At 44.4% G+C, this 21,408-nt stretch overlaps 1 protein-coding gene across 1 annotated transcript in view; it reads left to right on the top strand.

Moving 5' to 3' along the window:
• LOC126252109 (sialin-like) overlaps positions 1 to 21,408 on the top strand; it is a 168,957-nt gene that overhangs the window by 15,379 nt on the left and 132,170 nt on the right. Inside the window, exon 3 of the mRNA XM_049952973.1 lies at positions 19,934 to 20,167. Coding sequence (XP_049808930.1) covers positions 19,934 to 20,167 — 234 coding nt within the window. The remainder of the gene's footprint in view (positions 1 to 19,933; positions 20,168 to 21,408) is intronic.

Consider the following 21,408-nt stretch of genomic DNA (forward strand, 5'->3'; position numbering starts at 1 on the left):
TGCTCGTTGCCTCAGAGTATGGCAGGAAAGCAGCTGGTTTGACCTCTTCTGCCGATTCAAAAGGTATCCTTCTTCGGTAGCACCGGCGCGGGATTAGCCGAGCGGTCTAGGGCGCTGCAGCCATGGACTGTGCGGCTGGTCCCGGCGGAGGTTCGAGTCCTCCCTCGGGCATGGGTGTGTGTGTTTGTCCTTAGCATAATTTAGGTTAAGTAGTGTGTAAGCTTAAGGACTGATGACCTTAGCAGTTAAGTCCCATAAGATTTCACACATTTTTTTTTTCGGTAGCACCTGAAATCGTTTGCAATCTCTCTCTTGCTATAACCATTCTCTCTGAACACGTGTCTCAAGTGCTGCAGTTCAGACTGTAGGTGAACTTCGTCAGAAATAATTTTCTTTCTGTGTACTAACGTGTTCAGGAACGCTTTCTTGTGGGTGGTGAAAACTATTGCCGTTTAATTCTGTCCGCTGCAGCAGTTCTCTAATGTCGTGTTTAACTACAGCAAAGCGGGAAACTATCTTCTTATTCCGGCAGCGTTGCAAAAATGCTAAAGGGTTCAGCAAATGTGATTTCCGCAGTTTTTTCAGCAGTCTGACGCTACGCATTACATCCTCACCGTAGAGGAAACATATGTGGCTATATAAGCAGAGAGCCTTGCCAACCCTGGCAGTCAGTGGTTAACAACTATGGCGCTCGAAAGTTCGAGATTTTTATTCGAACTGACGCGGCCTGAAAACCGAGAAGATTTTATTTAGACATTCCACCACGAAAGACTCCGAGGACACATATTATGACTTTTTGAAGCGGACACATCACGCCATAGCGAGTCAGCGAAATGGAAGAAAAGGTATGAGCTTGATCTTAATGCAAGAAATCTATTCGATTATCATCCAATTTTGCCATCAACCGTGTTGCCATTCTGTTGGGGTTTGGTTGGATGCAGCCACGGCAGCACAACAGTGTGCGAATTTGTCTAAGACAATGTCTAAGTATTTTAACAAGTTTGACAGCTTGACTCACGGGTGCACTGACGTGGAGAATGGTAGGGCCCATAGAACAGTTGTTGCTCTCTCCAGCAAGGAACTGGACCACGGCTCTGTGGCAGCGTTAGAATAAAGCCCTTAATTTTTCACCAGCCCCGCGGCATCTGCCAATTCTGGATATTGTAAATAGATTAGAGCAGTACATTTGACAAATCTCGCACGACGAAGTTGAGAACGTCAGACTAACCACCGGCCGGCCATGTATTAACAAAACCTAAGCCACCGAAATCTGATATTAGCGAGGAGGAACAACGTGGCATAGGCATATTGCATGGGGATGAGGGCTTGGTTGTCTTACCAGTCGACAAAGGAAATGCCACCGTGGTTCTGAACACTAAGGACTACCACCTGAAGGTACTAAATTTATTAGATGGCGCATACTAAAAACTTAGTCGCGATCTGATACGAGACATTTTCAGAAAGACAGGGAAGTTATTAAAGGAATAGGTGAAGAAATTAATGCCTTGTGTTGCCAGAACTCCCAGGCTTTTTGGACTGCCGAAGATAAATGAGGAAAATGACGTTCTTAGGCCCATTGTTAGTGCAAACAGTTCGCCCGCCTACAGACTGGCAAAACATCTCGCAGTATTATTAGCACCAAACTGGGACTTTGTGAACACCACGTTGTAAACTCGCAGACATTTAATGAAACACTCAAGAAAATTAAAAATGGCCGAAACAATGTAATAGTTAGTCTGGACGTTGTGTCACTTTTTAGGAGGGTGCCAGTGCGACATGCTGGATGTTCTGGCCCAACGGTTTCCACCTGGTAACGTCAAGTTGTTCCATCATATTCTAACAACAGCGTACTTCTTGTACCATGACGAATATTGTGAAATGACAGATGGCGCAGCGATGGGATCACCACAGTCTCCAGCAGTCGAGAATTTCTTCATGGAACACTTTGAGGAGCAGGCGTTGAACTCTGCGGCGCTCGTCCGCCTTGCTTCCTAAGGAATGTTGATCACACCGCCCTGACATGGCCTCACAGTGAAAATGCACCGCAACAACTCGTCGATCACATGAATGGCGTCCATCCAAACATTAAATTTACCATGAGATCGAGAAGGATGGCAATCGACCCTTCCAGGACGTTTTAGTTGAGCAGCAGGTGGAACGCCAGATTGGTCATTCAGTGTATAGGAAACCGATGCACAATGATCGGTACTTGAACAGGGATGGTTTTCACCACCATGTACACAAGAAAGCGGTGCTGAACACGTTGGTAAACAGAACAAAATGATTTCTGACGACGATCACCTACAGTCTGAATTGCAGCACTTGAAACATTCGTTCAGAAAGAATGGTTATAGCAGGAGAGACATTGCAAATGATTTCAGGTACTACCGAAGAAGTGCGACGGATTTTTTTTTACGTGCGTGCGTGCGATGCACCAATTGCGACGGATTATACGTTGCTGTTGCTGCTGCAATGCAATTTCTTTTATAATTTTTGTTCACCTACCTCTTTACAGCGGTAGATCTTCGCACATAAACTCCTGACTGCAGCTACTTACGAGATCACAGAAAAGCAGTGTTGAGGAAACTGTAACCTCATAGCTACACGCCGGAGGCTGCATTAAGTAAAATTTGCTGAAAATTGTCTATGTACTTTAAAGAAATGATTCGGAAAGGGGATGTCATTCGTACTTTAAACATGAAGTTCAAATTTAAACCTTCAATAGATCTTTATTGCCCTTAAGCAAGATCATCAGCCCACATTTACGAAAATTACTTAAGTTTCAGCTCACAGTTATCACCATACCTAAAACAGCCAGAACTTTTACCTTCCCAAATTCCGAAAGCAATTACTTGGAACACAGTCAATGATCGGCCAATTACTTCTGCACACGATATTCAGTGGTTGTCTTTAGTTAAAGATTTTTTGCTCGCCATAAAATACTCAGTAAGAATATACTCAGTACCGCCACGCTATATGATTCAAAGTTCACTCGCGATTTTCGTCGGAACGAATTATCACAACACTCTAAAGTTTTCATAAACAGTTTCTGGTCACAACCATATACCATTAACACTGGACCATAACGCGGAAGTCATCCAAAGACTTCAGCTTACACATAATGCGAAAAGTCACGTCCAGCACAACCGCCTCCAACCACAGCTAGCTCGCGATTCCCTTCTCACTAGTGGTGGGCAGGAAATCGCGTATCTGTTAGAAATCACAGTGACTGAGATGTCACAGATATCACAGTAGCAACTTTACAGAATCTAACTGCGATTTCAGTCACAGTTAGCAGTCGCAATAAGTATTTCACATTCAAAGACGTGAGCCATCTATTGGTCGAATTTAGCACTGCTTTCTGCGATTTCAGTGACAAGTCGCAACTAAGAGTCGCAGGTAGCAACTAAAAAGCGCGGTTAACAGTGGCATCTGTTGGCCAAAGTTCGTACTACGTCCATCTCTGCGGTATGCTATGGAGTCCAACTGCGATTTCCGTGACAAGTCGCAACTAAGAGTCGCAAGTAGCAACTAAAAAGCGCAGTTAACAGTGCCATCTGTTGGTCAAAGTTCGTACTACGTCCATCTCTGCGATACGGTATCGAGTCTAACTGCGATTTCCGTGACAAGTCGCAACTAAGAGTCGCAAGTAGCAACTAGAAAGCGCGGTTAACGGTGCCATCTGTGGGTCAAAGTTCGTACTACGCCCATTTCTGCGATACGCTATTGAGTCCAACTGCGATTCCGTGACAAATCGCAACTAAGAGTCGCAAGTAGCAACTAAAAAGCGCAGTTAGCACTCCCATCTGTTGAGCAAAGTTCATACTACGCTATTCGCTACCGAGTCAAACTGCGATTTCTGTGACAAATCGCAACTAAGAGTCGCAAGTAGCAACTAAAAAGCGCAGTTAACATACTTTTCCTAGTGTCATCTGTTGACCGACGTACGTACTTCGTTATGAGAGCCTTGTGCCACACGATATCGATGTGCTGTGTGTGCATATGAAGGGCTTATTTCAATAGTGGTACAAGTCCATTTTTGTTCATTTTGAGATACAGAGTCGTAAAGTTAAATGAGCGCTGAAAAATCTGCGATTGAGATACCAGAAATTTCAAGCATATGGCTTCTTGCTAGAGATGAACCTTTATTTATGTTTGTTTGTATCACTAATTTCAGAAGCATTATAGACAGAAAAGTGGAGGTAATGGACTTGCACCACTATTGAAATAAGCCTTTCATATTATATGACGACATGCACATTCAGCATCAGTTATGGTTGGTCAAATACTGCTGTGACTCTGAATGTATTATATTAATAAGAAACAACATTGCCCTTTTCTCCTGAAAATATCAAGTAACATAACAAATGTGTTTGATTCTGCTTCCAATATGACAGTTTTGGTTAATACTCCACATGCCTACAGGACTTTGCAATGTTAACACAGCAGAACTCAGACCTGTATAAGTGTAGAGAAATGAAAACAGTCATATGAATGCCTCACTTTTGTTCCTACACAGTTCAAGACTCGGGAGAAAAGTTTTACACCTGGTGTTCTACATGGCAACTTCACACACAAGAACTTTTTGCCGACACTACTACCACCTACATAAGTCAGCTTTTCCTGTGTTACTTTCAAGTAATGCACTTAAGCTATTCCTGATTTAACTGGAAGATCTGTACTTCCCACTTTCATATCAACAGCCTCAAAATGCATATTGTAGACTTCGGGATATGTTACAGGTCAGTGTCACACCAAGATTGTGGAGAAAGGGGGGGGGGGCATGTCGCTCTCCAACAAGTGTTTACCAATAAGTAGGTGGCGGAAAATTATGGGTATAGGATGGCTTAAACATGTGGAAAATGAGATTTTTATTATTCACTCACTGTATTTGACATTTATTATTCCTTTAAAATCGCACAACAACTTCAATAAAACACAGTTTAATCATTCACACACTTATTTCACAATTATTTCACTTTTAAACTGCAAATCCTCTAAGAGCTGTCTTGAATCTTCACAAGTCTCTCCCAACAGCCTTGATGTGGATAGATACGTACAGCAACCAGTAATCAGAGTCAGAACTGTGTCTGCAAAAACACAAGGATTATTAAACAATTTTTGCTGTCATTAATTACTAGCAATATAATTGACAGAGTAGATTGCTAATATTTGCTATAATGAATATCACATTTGCAAGAACGATCTCACTGAAGTAATTAAGTCCATCGAAACACTTAGAAACTAACCTCTCGTCTGACGAAAACGGTCTAAAGACGCAGTGGCAATTTCTTCAGATCTGTTGACAATGATATTTTGAGTTATCACTTTACTGAGTGACTGAAATGTAGTTCAGGTACCTGTGAACATAACAATATGTTAGAATTCATTTTCTAAATACGAACTCTTACGGTACTGTACGGCTACTTACATATTAATTACACTATTAATATTTTCACAGTTGTTTCTTTAATACAAAATTAAAGCCAACGGAAGAAAAAACGTAAAACATACTTGCCAATGACAGGTTTGTTGCGATGCAATTTTCTGTGTTGACAGATGTAACTTTTTCATACAGTGGTAAGTCGCAGAAATCGCAGGAGTCACAGAAATCGCAGAAGTAGCAGAAGTCACAGAAATCGCAGAAGTAGCAGAAGTCGCAGAAATCGCAGAAGTAGCAGAAATCGCAGAAGTCACAGAAGTAGCAGAAATCGCAGAAGTCACAGAAGTAGCAGAAGTCACAGAAATCGCGGAAGTAGCAGAAATCGCAGAAATAGCAGTGGCGGAGGGATACACGACCTATGTTCCTTAACTGCGACTCTTAACTGCGACAAATCGCAGTTAAGAATAACAGATACTGAAAAGTAGCATTCACAGAAATCACTGATATCGGAAAATCGCAGTTTAGCCCATCACTACTTCTCACTCTCCCGCACTCAAAACTATATCTCCTCGCTAGGCGGCCAACCGTCTCGCTTCTCATTGGCTGTCAGCACTTACGACCAATGAGAACTCACTTCTAGGGCGCGGCTCGCGCCAAAATCTAGCAAGCACCAACCACTTCTCTAGGCTCATTGACGTCATCAAATTAAGTAACAGAAAACTCTCTAATTAAATAAGCAGAACAAAATGAACTATAAGCTTTACTCTACATCTGGAAATTTATTATGTAGTCGCGAATGTTCTGGCTGTCTTATACATAAGCATACATACTTGGACATCCGACATTCACTAGTAGGGGAACACCTAGTGGATTCGTTCCCACGTTACAGAGTTGGAACACTTGACAGTTCCTGTAGAGAATTACATGAATGATTTTTAATAATGCCGAACGTCTCACATACTCTCACGCACGCATTCTCATTCACATGCACCCTAACACACAATACATATATTTACTTAGAATTCTTGAAATTATTATTATAGAAAAGTCACAGAGGTTTTCTGAAACTAAAAACTTTCCAAATTTATATATGAACACTGAAAGTGTTATCAGATCATCGTACATAGTCACTGAATGTGAACTATTACATCACTGTATTTATTTAAATTCTTGACTGTCGGAAAATTACGTTTTTTTTTTTTTTGGAATTTTACTAACTTTCAAAATACAACTATTTTTGATCCCAGACTTTGACATATTGTTTGTTTTCACAACAGAAGGATGTACATCAAATATGAAGTTCCTCAGGTTATTTCTTTATTAGTTATTAATATTTTTAGTTTCGTATAATGTAAGTGGCCTGCCAGCGCTACTCCACTGCTTTCACACGCGCAGCTGCAACAGATGGTCGTGACGTCAGTCTGCAGGACACAACTCGTCCATTACTGACCGTATAATACTCTACCGGCTTACATTGCAGCCCGCATACATTCTGAAGTAAAGCTTTTAATAGACAAATGGGCGATCGCACACTAGTTGCGACGCCACAGAAGGACGCCTTGTGAGTTGGCAGAAGAGGTCAAGCTGGCTCCTTTCCTGTCATACTGTGGGGAAACAAGCAGCGAGTTAGGACGTTTGCTGCAGAGACCTGTCTGAGACCAGTGGGAAGCCTCCATAGACACACAGAAGCGTCTGTAACGGTTACGTGGTGAGTGTATTACGACTACAGGAAAAAAGTCACTCACAATGCAAAGGGACTCTCACGAGCAATTTAAAAAATGGTTCAAATGACTCTGAGCACTATGGGACTTAACTTCTGAGATCATCAGTCCCCTAGAACTTAGAACTACTTAAACCTAACTAACCTAAGGACATCACACACATCCATTCCCGAGGCAGGATTCGAACCTGCGACCGTAGCGGTCGCGCGGTTCCAGACTGTAGCGCTTAGAATCGCTCGGCCACTCTGGCCGGCGAGAAATTTAATTAATTAGTGTACCTGTTCGATATCAATGACGTGCTACTAGGTGGGTGGAAGCGAGTGCGAGAGTACCACGGGAATGAGTCATGAGATAGAGCTGTAATCAGACTGTTTTCTTTGCGGTGAGATCTTTTAATGGAATTTCAATCTCCCACGTACATAGGGTGAGATGATTATCGTAATAAAATAAGCTGTATTATCGAATTTATAAAGTGATATGTAGTATAAACCTGATATTTACAACTGCTCCGTGCTGTTACCTTGTGAAACTTTGTTTGAGATATTTGTTTACTTTAAGAGAGAGTTCGAAAGTGATGAATCATTATGTGACAGAGGCAGAGCACCCTCTTAGCACTCCGTCATGAACCAAAAATGAGTTTAATATCTAGTCCTTTGATGAGAAAATATTTAGAGGAAATATAGCTTATGCCTTTGTGCTGTACAGGATTTTCACAACAAGTAACGATAGTTTAGCGACGTGAAAACGCGTGTATGGTCTGATTTCTTCGAAAATAACTCCTATGAAAGGGGATAAATCTAAATTTCACATGAGAAATTCGAAGTATATTGACAAAAGAACATTCCCGTTTCGGATTTTTTAAACTGGGGAGTTTATGTGAGAGGTGGAGCCACAGTCAGCGGCAGTGACAGTGGGAAGTAGAGGCTTAAGAAGGATGTGTGAGCCATGGCTTCCCGGATGGGCAGCTTTTCAGGTACACAATACACTCGGTAGATGGCGCTGGACTAGACTGGATGTGACTGATCAATGTTAGTTTCATCTTGAGACACAATGTCCAGGTAAGTTAATGAGCACTACATTCATAAAATGTATCGTACGATACATTTGCCATGTTTCTGTTGGCTAGTGTGTGATTTGTGCTTTTTTTGTGTCGCTACCCTCTGCCGTCGCCGCCGCCGCCGCCACCGCCGCTGCCGCCAGAGACCGCTCCCTTAGCCGCCGCCTTTCGTTGCCTAGCGCTGCCTGGATGCGCTGCCTGTCGCCTAGCCTGTCGCCGCCTGCTGCCCGCCGCTGCTACCTGCCGCTGTTGCGTCGTCGCCGCCATCAGCTGCCCTACGCCGCTGCCGAAAGTTGTCGCCCTCCTGGAGATGCCTGATGCCACCTTTACCTTTATTTCATCCATGTCCTCGTCCCAGTTTCCATCGCCGTCCTCGTGTCTGTGTTTGTCGTCTTCGTCTGCCTTTCCTGCACTGCCGTTCGTCACACCTTCGTCCCCTTCATACCCAGGCGACATTCGTCGCCACTAGTCTCCCCTCCTCTCCCATCGTCCCGACGCCGCGCCATGGATACTCCCACAACCGCCATTATTTACACCTCCCATTCCCCAGTCTCCACCATTACACTCTGGAGCTTTTCTACAGGCCCCCCGACCGATGTCCACCCTCTCTCCTTACAGTCTCCTACACTTCTTCCACCTCCTCTCCTGTGCATCCTCAACTCTCCCAGACCACCTCCCCACGTGCCAGTTGCGCTGCCAACTGTCCCCTGAGCTGTGTGTGGCTCATGTTCCCGCCATAATGTATTTTACACCATGTTTTTAACGTACTACCACCTCACTATGTTAATTTAAATTACAGGTGTCACTGAGTTTTTGCTTTGCCTGACCGTGAGCGGCACTAGCAGCACATATCAATATATCCCCTCTCGTAGTATCTTTGCTCGACTACTATTATTTCCCGGTCATTGTCTGTCGTAAGCCAGTTCAGGTCGCGAGGTCGGGCTGCCAGTCAGTTGGAACACATCTGGAGCGTAGTCCGGACTTGCCAGTCATGGAGTTGCAATGCGGCACTAGTCCAGTCGTGTTGGAGCAGTGAGCTCTGCGTCGACATGGCTCCCTCGACCGTTGCTGCCACGCATCACTTGAGTCAGGCCACAGTCTTGGTGGATCGTCGGTTGGTCGTCCTACTGGACGACGTGTTTTGACTAGCTAATCGTCCATGTGTCGGCTGTTCGTGTGTGCATCGACTCCCGCTTTGTCTCTGTGAGTGCTTAGTTAATGTTGGGTATCGTTCAGGTCTTCGTGCAAGTGTTTGTCAGGTTGTGTGTGTGTAGTTGGCGTTATTTCCACTGACGTCTATTATAGATATTGTCGGCATTCTGAGGGTAGTCGGTCGCTTGGTGCGGACCAGAGAGGATATCTCCGTGCGGTGCAGTCGGCTGGGTCTGCTGGCGGTCCCTGCGCAATGTTGAAACGTGTCTGGAGCTGTCTGATCGCTACGATCTTCGTGGCTCACTGACCCAGGACGTCAAAGTTGAGTGGTGTGTTAAGTACCCAAGCCACGTCTGTTCATGTTGTGTCGTTCGTTCCGGTGGTTCGCTGTTGGGGAGCTTTTCCTGTGAGCAACACCGAGTGTTTGTAGGGGTGAAATCGAGCCGCCGTGCGGTGGAATTAACTACGAGTATATTGGTTACTACAATTCAAGCGCACCAGCGGAATTTTCTGCCTTGTGGCCATTAATGTACTGTTTACCTGCCCTGGCCACTGACATAAATTCAGGCAGTGTTCCTTTTTGGTGAAGTTAACTATATTGCCTTATTTCAAATTCAAGTGTACCAGCGGAATTTTCTGCCTTGTGGCCGTTGGTGTTCCAGTTACCTGCCCTGGCCACTAACGTAATTTCAGGCAGCGTCCTTTCCTCAACAGTTGTCACTGTCCAACATGGTGTGTGGTTTTGACAGCTTAATACATATTTCATTGTGGATAATCACATCCGTAACAGTTTTGTCTTTGAGTTTTTATGTACTGATTGGTGGCTAGCAAGTCGTTTGGTTGGTCAGACCGTGACTGTCTCGTGGTTGGGTTACTGACAGATCAAGTTTAGTTGGGCTCACCACCTGTCTCACCTAAGTGAACATTAATGTTTCGAGGGCAGGCCCACATCCCCTGGAGGCGTCTGAGTGCTGTTGGCTATACCGTCCTTTTCATGGGTGTTTAATGGTCTGTTGGTAATCTATTATTGCCAATGCTTTAAAAGTAAAAAAAAATTATTGTGTTTTCTGTAAATCAATTTATGTAAATCAATTGTGGGCCCTGAGCCGCTTAAAACCTTATTCTTAAATTTAGTTAATGTCATTGCGTTGCTTTTTCATTTAGTGTACGTTCCCCCATTGAAAACTTAAAGGTTTAGGTATTTTTGAATTTTTGGAAAATCAACTGTGGGCCTTCAGCCGCTTAAAGCCTTATTCTCAAAATTTCTCCTTAAGCGTAAACATTGCGGCCTTCTGCCTTAAAAGAAAATTTTAAAATGTATTACCATGTAATATATTTTTATTTTAAAATTTAAATTATTTGTGGCCTTCAGTCGTTTGTATTGCACCTTGTATATGTTTGTTCTATCCACTTTTGCCTTGAGGTTTTTCGCCTAGCTGTGATATATATATATATATATATATATATATATATATATATATATATATTGTTTTATTTGCAATTTTAACTGCATGTCTTCAGTCACTTCAAATTTATATTCTTGCATTTAAGATTTCTTGTTGTGAGGGCTTCAGCTGTGAAAGAATTGGATTTTGAAACTTGTAGTTGTAAAGTTTTGGTTTAAAGGTGTTATTAAATTACAATAAATTACAATTTTGAAGTGAAACTGACCGACACCTTATTTGCTCCTTTCCACAATCCTAATCACCTGTTCTGCCCAGCGGGTTTAGCAGGCGTCTCATCCCCCTCTCCCCAGTTGCCATAAGCCCCCAACTCATGCATTGCCTACCCAGGTCATCACCCACCAGGCTACCATCGCCATGCCCAATGATTCGCCGCCACCACCACAATTAGGACCTGCCCCACATCATCTCCTACTCAACACCACCCCTTGACCTCCTCCCCACCCATCCTCACCAAAAAGCGTCTCCAAATGCCCCAGTGTGGACCCTGCTCCTACCTCCTCTACCAGAAAACTGCAGACAAATCCTGACCCTTCTGACCCCATGGACACTACTACTCCTCCCACCTCCCAACCCTCCGTTGTGTACACCTTCCTCCTCTCTCATCCTGACTCAAAATTCCTCAAAGCCCACACCCTTGCCCTTGAGATCAGAAAGTACATCCACAACATCACCTTCTCCAAACTTATCCCTCGCAAAGAATCCCTCCTTATTAAGTCTCTCAATCCCACCTTCCACACAGACTTTCTCTAGAAGATCCCTCACATCACCTTTGGTATCCATGTGACCCTCACCCTCTTCCATACTCCCTCCTCTCTCCATCACCCACAACCCACTTGCCATCCTCCGACTATCACTACCGTGATCATGAATCTGAACCCCGAAGTCATGGCAGAGGTGTTGGTGGAACTAAATACCAATCCTGACCTCGACATCTGCTCCACCCATTGCATCTACACCAACTCTGGCCCCACATTCCTTATGACAGTTTTTACGGTATCTTTCTCTTCCATTGACCTCCTTCTCACTGAGGGAGCCCTCATCTAAAACGTCCACCATAAAGCTGGCCTAACCCAATCCCCCCCCCCCCCAAGTGTGTCAGAAGTGTCTTGTCTACAATGACCACCTCACCTCCATCTGCAAAAATCGCCCCATCTCCCCTCACTGCAAAGTCGTACACATCCTTAAACAATGTCCCAACCTCGCCTTTCCACCTTTCTTCAACACCTACACTGAAGTTAAAATTTTCTGGGTTGTTAGGCCACATCATATTTCCTTGTAAAAAAGGTCCCAGCAGACGGGTAGAAATGTCGATTATTTTAGAAGGAAATATGATGCAGCCTAACAGCCAGAAGATTTTAACTTTAGTGACAATGGTCACAAAAGCCTGCAGACTTACACCTGCTATGAAGTGCATCCAACCTACTCCTCCAAATGTAAAGCTACAAAACCTGAACTCACTGTCCCCATTCATCACATAGATCAGCCAATCCACTGCAACTATACTCTCCACCCAACCCCTACTGCTAAAGACATCATCCACTTCCTCAGCATAGTCCTACAGAACACCCACCTCTTCCAGTACCCACTCACCCTACAGCAGATTTCCCTTGCCACTCGTTCTGTCTTCCATCTCACCACATCTCATCACCTACTCCCAGAACCAACCACTCTTCATCTTCACCCACCTCAACCCCTCATTTTAACCTCTCTCTGTCCCACCCCTCATCCTCATGGCGCAACAGCAGTATAGCATCCTTTACCAAAGATATGCTCCTTCCCTGCTAACAAGCCCCTCTTCATGGACACCCTTTCCCACCACCACATAGATGCCTTCATCCTCAATAAAACCTTCCTTCAACCTTACCATGTTGTCCACACCTCCCACTATGTCCTCCATTATACTGACAATCCCCACCCCTTAGCATGGGGTGGGTTACCATTGGCCACCTCAAGCAAATCCCTGTTTCGCCACAACCACTGCTTAATGACCCTACCAAACACTTTGTCCTCAGCATCTTTCTCCCCACCCTGACCATCAATCTGCTCCACCACCTATGTTCATCCAACTACTCCCATCTCATATGACTTGTTGGCCTATATTGATTGCACCTTCTCCACCTATGTGATTGCCATAGACTTCAACATCTATAGATGTGATCCTGCAGACCTCCAGCGGTGGCATCAGTTTATTGACTCCATCCAAGGCAATCTTGTCCCCTCCCTTAGCACACCTCTCCTGAAAGTAACACCAGCCCTCAACCTCCTTGGGTGCATTACCACTGAAGTCCACGATCCCATTGGCAGTGGTCACCTTCCTGTCCTCCTTACCATCTCCATTGCCCCCCCTCCCTCCTAATGATCCCCACATGGATATCCATCGCAAAGTCATTGATGATTACCTCTGGGAAGACTGGAATGTCTACCAGGGATCCACTGACACCCAGGTTGGAAGTTACTCCCTCACCTTCCAACACCATAATGACATCACTCATGCCTTTTACTTCCAACAAAAGCCCCCATCTGACACAGTGGCAGCTCATATTCCTACCAAAGCCATCCATCCCTATCGCCCTATCCTTCCTCCATGGGCCATATTCCTTCTCCATGAATCCTGCTGGCTCTACCGTTCCTTCCTCCATACTTATGACTAGGATGTACTTCTTTGCCACCAGCAAATACTGAGACACGTCTGTAAACTTTTGGCAGCAAATAAACACCAGGACTGGCTTCAGACATGTACACAGCTCAGTGCCATCCTTCTTATCAACTCTTCCAAGTACTGGTCCACCTTCAATCGCCTTACTGTCAGCTACCCCCACCTTGCATTACCTGTTCCTCCATGACAATTGCTCCTTCCCTAATAACCTCAGTAGGACAAATCATTTTCCATCCTAGATCTCCAACATCTTCTCCATCCTCAATGATTCTCACTTTGACTACTCCTTCTTCCCCAACATCCATGAATGTATTGGTAACACTGCCCCACCACTTGCTCCTAGCTTCCAGTACTTGGGCCATATACCACAGACAGAATTAAACACTCCCATCACAGCTCACGACACTAACTCATCCTCTGCCCCAAATACAACACCACCCCTGATCATAATTGTATAACCTCCTTCCTCGCCGCCCTTGTCACTCTGTACAACACCAACCTCTGCACTGGCTTTTATCCTGAGCTGTGTGAGACCTCTTGCATCGTGCTGTTCCCTAAACTCAACAAACACTCTTCTGACTCCTCCTACCGTCCCATATGCCTCACCTCAGTGTTCTGCAAGGTTTCCGAATCCATCCTCTCCCACTGTATCCATCACCATCTATGTTAACACCACCTCCTTCCAATTACTCAGTGTGGCCTATGGCCCTCCTTCTCTGCTGAAGACCAGCTCCTTAACCTCACCCATCTCCTTTACCTCCACCTCAACTCCTGTTGCTCCACCGTTTTTGTTTCCCTAGACTTCCAGAACACCTATGACCATCTATGGCATTCTAGTCTCCTAGACATATGTCCTTCCCATCATCTGTCTCACTGCATCCTCCGTCTCGCACCATCCTTCCTATGTCACAACTTATAACATCAATTCCTGTACCTTCTACCCCACCAGACGTGTGCCCCCCAAGGAACTGTCTTTTCTCCTCTCCTTTATCTCCTGTACACCACCGATATGCCCAGTATCCCCCCCTCCCGTCCATATCCTTTATATGCTGATCATAATGCCTTCCTGGCACTCTATCCTACCCTCCAATGGTCCCAGTGTTCCCTTCAAACCCACCTTAAGCAGTTCACCACTTGGTGTAACCAGTGGCTTCTACAATAAAAGCTTCCAAAACCCAGGCAGTCATTACAGGTCACACCATCCATTTCTTCTGGCTCCTTGATTTCTACCTTACCATCTATGACCATCCTATCCGCCTTACTCAGCCACCTAACCTGGACTCCCCATCTCATTACCATCCAACACAATGTCTGCAATAAACACTGCCTTCTGAAACTACTGTCCAGCTGGACTTGGGGATTGCATCCTTCCACCATCCTCCATACCTACAAATGCTTGATCTGTGTCCTCCTCTGTTATGCCAGTGCCGCCTGGAACTCCACCTCTCCTAAATTCTATAAACCGCTCCAGATCTTTGAACGCCATGTGCTCTTTCTTGCCTTCTGTATCCGGCCTCCATCCCACATCTCCTTACTTACCTCAAACACCCCTATACATTGCTACACCTATACCGCTGCGTCCCACCCACCCTGCAGCTCCATATCCTCCATGTCCTATCCCAAAGAAATTTCGCTGTCTCTCCATCGTGGATGATGAGCTTCAGCCTCACATCTATCCTTCCTTCCAAATCTGACCCCAATCCTTGGCTCCCATCCTTCCTAAGGCTTTCTCTCTTTCCCTTCCCTTTGCTGCATCCTACCTCCTGCCCCCCTCAGCCTTCTCTTGCTCCTTCCCCTGTCTTTTCGCTCCCTACCAGATTGTTCCCTCTCCCCCCTCCTCCATCTCCTCTCCCTTGGTGTGCTCCAAGATCCTCCTCCCCTGCTGCCCCATCCCACCTCCCCCTCCTACAATACCCTTCCCCTCTTCTCCCTCCATGGCCTCCCCTCGCTTGGCAGGTCCTTCCCGTTTTACTTGTGAAGTGCTTCATGATTTCCGTTTGTGTTCTGCTATGAGTACAGTGTTTTAAAATATTTTTGTACCACGTGGGTTTTAATGCTGTGATCTATGTTTTTATCATAAGTGACGCCAGTGTTCATCAACATCTTCATGTAGCGTGGTTTTTATTTGTGCTCTCTGTGGTTTTAACTTGTGACAGTGCCTCCTATTTACATTCTTCTTGTTTTGTGTATTCCATTAATATTATCTCCCCGTGTCATTTTTAAATCTCTCTTTTTTACATCTGTACGTTCGGCTCGGCTGAAGAGTTGCATCAATGTGTCGCTGCCGGCCACAATAAATGGTAAAAAATATTCTGTTCTAATATTATTATTGGACGTCCTTATGTTCCTCCCAGCAGCAGCTGTTCACTTATAGATGGGCAGGCGGCTACTCCCCTGTACCTCAGTGATAACTTTCTGTCCTATCATTATTACCCATCCTCCCCACATAGGGCCATTGGTTAGACTGGCTGGAGCAACCCTCTAGTGCTTGACTAATAGCGAAAACATCTTCTCCACATCCACCAGGTTTCACTTGTAGATTGGCAGAAGGCTACTCCCTTCTACTTCAGTGACAGCTTGCTGTCCTATTATTATTACTGCCTCCCATACTTCCCATATAGGGCTATTGCCTAGACTGCCTGAAGCAACTCCCTAGTGCTACACTAATAGCGAAAATATCCACTCTACATCTAATATTTATTGACGAAATTGGATGGAGCTGTTGTCTAGTGTTCGACCACTGGTAACTTAGATTGTCTGTGTATTCTGCAATGTGTAAATAATAAAAAGGACTTAAGTGCGTTCTGTCTGTCAGCCCAGCACAATCTGAGTTCTTTTCTCGCCAATTTCGAAGTAGGGAAGAGGAGGGGACGGGAGGCAGTGGGAGGGGTTGGGAGGGGTGAGAAGGTGTAGGGAGGGGAAGCAGAAGGGAATGGGGGAAAGCTAACAGTGTCCTCCGCTGGTAGTGTTTTGAACTAGGTCAGATGGTCTCTGGACCTCAAGTTGAAAACACAAAATTTGATATTCCAGCCAATATTTGAATTTCCCACCAGAATTTCACTTTTCCGCCATTTACAGGGGTGGGGGTGGGGAGGGAAGGAAAGGGGGGAGGGATCCATGTGCTGGCGGGAGAAACCCGTGACGTCATCAGTCGGTGGGGGTAATTAATTGATCAATTTAATTAATTGTGAGACCCATTACCCCACTACTCACACATCCAAAAAAAGACAGAACGAACCCTCATATTTTCAACATTTATGAAATATATTTGATCAGATTCCCACAGTTATAATAATGAAGAGCCGAGAGCCTATCACTACGTTTCTGGAAATAACTGAACAAACTATGTCAATAATCAAAATATTTCTGATGCACTGTTTCATATATGTAGACAAAAGTCCAAAACTGGACCCTCATTTTGCTTTTAATTAAAACACAATAAAAATATGTTTTAGAACCATGTAATATTTGCTTTATAACGTTATGGACCATTTAATCTCACTCTTAAAATATACAAAGTTGTTACAAAACGTTATTTTCAAAAATGTTACACATAGCGAATTTAAAAAATGCACTGGTGTCCAAAATTAAAGCAACAAACGGAAATTTTGCAAGGTTGCTTTTATCATGACACAAAAAAGTATGCACGAGTGACAGTAAAGTAGAGACAATGCAAAGAATTCAGAAAGTCAACAGCTGCAACGTGAATAATGGTAGACTAAAAAGTTCTTCGTTTTTTCCAGCTTAAGGGATTTGCACACACATTTCGATATTTTGTTAATGTGCTCAATGTGGGTTGTGACACCCTCTATCAGCAATGCAGTGCGTTGAATGGTGTCCTCAGTCTCATGTTGAAGCAATAACGGCCATTCTTCCTGCAGAGGTGCTCACAGTCTTGGAGAGTGGTTGGTGGACGCTGACGTGATGCAAGCCATCTCCCTACATTACCCCAGACATGCTCTATGGGATTCAAATCGGGAGAGAGAGCAGGCCACGCCTTACGTACAGTATCTTTGTTTCCACGAAAACATCAGCCACCCGTGCTCTACAATGCCGACCATTATCCTCCATCACTACGAAGTCTGGGCCCACAGTACCTCGCAACAGCCGCAAATGAGGATCCAAGATCTCGTTCCCAAGATCTCGTCACGATACTTGACAGCAGTTAAACGTTGCCGATTCACCATTATAATTTCATGAATATGGGTTGGAGTGCTCAACTCAATCCCTACCCACACCATTAGGGATCCTCTTCGGCATCGGTCTATTTCCACAATGTTTGGGTCTGAAATCGTATTCCATATTCCCCTCAGATGCGAATCCATCTAGAATCACTCTCCAGACTAAGCCGGGACTCATATGTGAAAACAACATTGGCCCACGGTATATTGATAATTTTTATTTATGGACCGTCTGACAGCAACTGAATAAAACACAATTTTAGTGCCATACGCGTTTCGCCTTTATTTTCTGCAAGGCATCATCAGTGGCCTGGAATATGTACATACGTTAGCTATTTTATTTACATTTTTGTAACTGTGCCTATAGGTTATAAACAGTTCTGGTGGTTGGTATTTCCTATTAAGTAGTAATGTTTTGAACTGTACTTACAGGTTGCGTAGACAGTTTCTTACATATTACGCTCCTGTTGCATTTTTGGTGTTGTTGTTCTTTCTATGAACGCCAATTTGCTGTTTTTTCCACATTCCACAGCACTATGCACTGAACGCTTGTTTTAATGCAATGTTTTGGTTTCTGTTGCCGACTGTCAAATGTTTTTGCCAAAGATCGAATATTACTGCCAAAACTTATGAGTGTAACTATTGAAGTATCTGTGGTCTGTTCGTGTATGCATTTGTGTGTGCGTTTGTGTGTGTGTGTGTGTGTGTGTGTGTGTGTGTGTGTGTGTGTGTGTGTGTGTGTTTTTTTTTTGGTGTGGTATTAATTTTATTTTATTTTATTTATTTTTGTTTTTGTCCTGTGTACCGTAATATTACACGCAACTGAGGAAGACAGGACCACAAAAGTTGAAGATGTCAACATTGGCCCACATTTCGACCGCCCAGGTGGCATGTTCGTGAGTCCGTTCTAGACGTTCCCTTCCGTGAAGACGCATCAGACGTAGACATACAGCCTCGATACTACACGTCCAGTGGTGGCTTCGAGGTCATATGCCAGTTGCCATGCAGTACTAAGGCGGTACTGCCGTGCCCTTACAGCCAAATGACGGTCCTATCTTCCGAAAACACTCGTGGTCGGCCCTGCCTCGGTCTTTGGGATGCAGTTTTGATCTCTATAAACTGTCGCCACACTAAGCCACCAGGCTATATCAGTTTGCGACTGTCCTGCTTCCGTTCTTCCTATGACCCTTCACAGCAGAGAGTCTGATAGGCATCTTCTCTATCCCCTACAGCACCGTCGGTGACTGTATACGAAGCGATTGTGGATGTGGGACTACCCAGCAAACACTACCTCCTTTCATAGGTGCGCTGACGTCATCGCTGGCATGGTTGTCCGTTGACCGGAATGCCATCTTCCTGCCCAGTTGCCTCAGTTGATGTGGAGCGGTCCTTTTCTGCTTCTAAAAATGTTTTGAATGATCGAACATTTGGAACAGCACTTCGTCGTTTATGTTTACAACAGTAGAAAAACGTAAAATAAATTGTAAGTGATGCTTTGGTCCAATAGTATAAACTAAAAGTTGAAGCTGTTCAAAAAAATTTATGATTATATGTTGTTTTTTAAATAAACTACTACGGAGCTTTTAAGCGTGACCCTCTGCGAGCGATATATCTCGAAGTTGGTCCTGTACATATCGATTGTTTCGCTGCGACCACTCGCATGGTATTGTTACCGACAATAATACCAAAGAAGGAACATTTCTTGAAATACGATATTATGGGCCCCAATTTAGCAAATTTTTAGAAAATAATCCCGGAAAGTCCTCCTTCGTAACCTCTAGCAGAAAGCATTCAGAGAGCCGGCCGAAGTGGCCGTGCGGTTAAAGGCGCTGCAGTCTGGAACCGCAAGACCGCTACGGTCGCAGGTTCGAATCCTGCCTCGGGCGTGGATGTTTGTGATGTCCTTAGGTTAGTTAGGTTTAACTAGTTCTAAGTTCTAGGGGACTAATGACCTCAGCAGTTGAGTCCCATAGTGCTCAGAGCCATTTGAACCAAAGCATTCAGAAAATGATATCAGCGTTCTGAATGTACCGATTATTCGCGTAGCCGGGGCTCTTCCTGATAATTGATATGCACAGGTTCGACTTTGAGATATAATGCACGCAGTAACTACCATGTTTTTTTATTATTTGTTCTTGGATATTTCGACATTTGCCATGCATGTTTAAGCATTTTCCATGCATATTTAGGTGTATATTTTAAGGGTTTTATGATGCATATAATCCGGTCTCTATCAGTGTCTCTGAACTGTCGCTGTTTCTCATATTTACTTTAGCAACAAAGAATGAAAGTTTACCAGTTTGTGTCCGTGTTGCAGGAGGGCTACTTTGTATGGGACAAGCACAAGCAAGGAGAGATCCTGGCGGCCTTCTACTATGGCTACACGGTGGGACACCTCCCCGGTGGAGTGCTTGCCGACCGTTTCGGAGGTAAACTCATATTCGGGATCGGCATCTTCCTCTCGTCTCTGCTGACGGTCCTGACACCGGCTTCCGCGTGGGCCGGTGACCACATTCTTTTCGTCAACAGGTTAGGCGTTGGACTCTTTCAGGTACTTACTCATTGCTAACGTTTGTTTTCTTTTTTGTCTTCGCTTTAATGTGCACATAGTGCTTATGAATTTATCCTACGACTTTAAATATTTACAGTTTTCTGGAAAGCAGAAAACAATTAAATCAATCAAGAATGAAATTTTCACTCCTCAGCGAAGTGTGCGCTAATATGAAACTTCCTAGCTGATTAAAACTGTGTGTCAGACCAACACTGGAACTCAGAACCTACGCCTTTCGCGGGCAACAAGTGCTCTATCGACTGAGCTTCCCAAGCACGACAGAAACCCGACCTCAATGCTCAACTTCCGCCATTACCTGGTTTCCTACCTTCCAAACTTCCGAAAAGTTCTCCTTTGAAACTTGCAAGACTAGCATTCCTTGAGGAAAGGATATTGCGGAGACATGGCTCAGCCACGGCCTGGGGAATGTTTCCAGAATGAAATTTTCACTCTGCAGCGGAGTGTGCACTGATGTGAAACTTGCTGACAGATTAAGGATGCAGTGCCAAGAGACCAGGGGGTCGCTTTAGGGGAGTCTCGGTCCAGCACAATTTTAATCTGCCAGGAAGTTTCAACAAAATACATGCTGATATCTGATGTGAGAATCTGTATTCAATAATCAGTATCATAATAGGTCAGTATGATACGTTCTCCTATTTCCTCTTTCTTCAAACAAACATCTAGGGATTGAGTTCTGTGTGATATATACACTCTAAGTACCTCTCGACTACAGAAAGACATCAAAACGTAAGTATATCCACGGAAGTTGTGGATTAGAGGATCTAAGAATGTATTAATGGCAACTCGCTTAGTTGCTTAAAACACACTGTTAAGACAAAACAGCGACGCACTGCGAAGGAATTTTCCGAAGACGGAAATCGGTGCATATGTTGTACATGTGCAGACAAACAAATTATTACAGTTTCAGAAAAAAAATGGAAGATTTATTCAACCGAAATGGCTTCACTAATTGAGCACGTCAAAACGCATTGGTCCACCTCTGGCCCTTATACAAGCAGTTACTCAGCTTGGCATTGATTGACAGAGCCGTTGAAGTCCTCCTGGAGGATATCGTACCAAATTCTGCGCAAATGGCGAGTCACATCGTCAAAATCCCGAGATAGTGAGCGGGCCCTGCCCACAATACTCTAAAAGTTCTCAAATGTGGAGAGATCTGGCGACCTTGGTGGCCAAGGTAGAGTTTGACAATTACGAAGACAAGCAGCAAAAACCTCTCGCCG

Source organism: Schistocerca nitens, chromosome 4 (assembly GCF_023898315.1).
Source record: "Schistocerca nitens isolate TAMUIC-IGC-003100 chromosome 4, iqSchNite1.1, whole genome shotgun sequence".
Lineage (NCBI taxonomy): Eukaryota > Metazoa > Arthropoda > Insecta > Orthoptera > Acrididae > Schistocerca > Schistocerca nitens.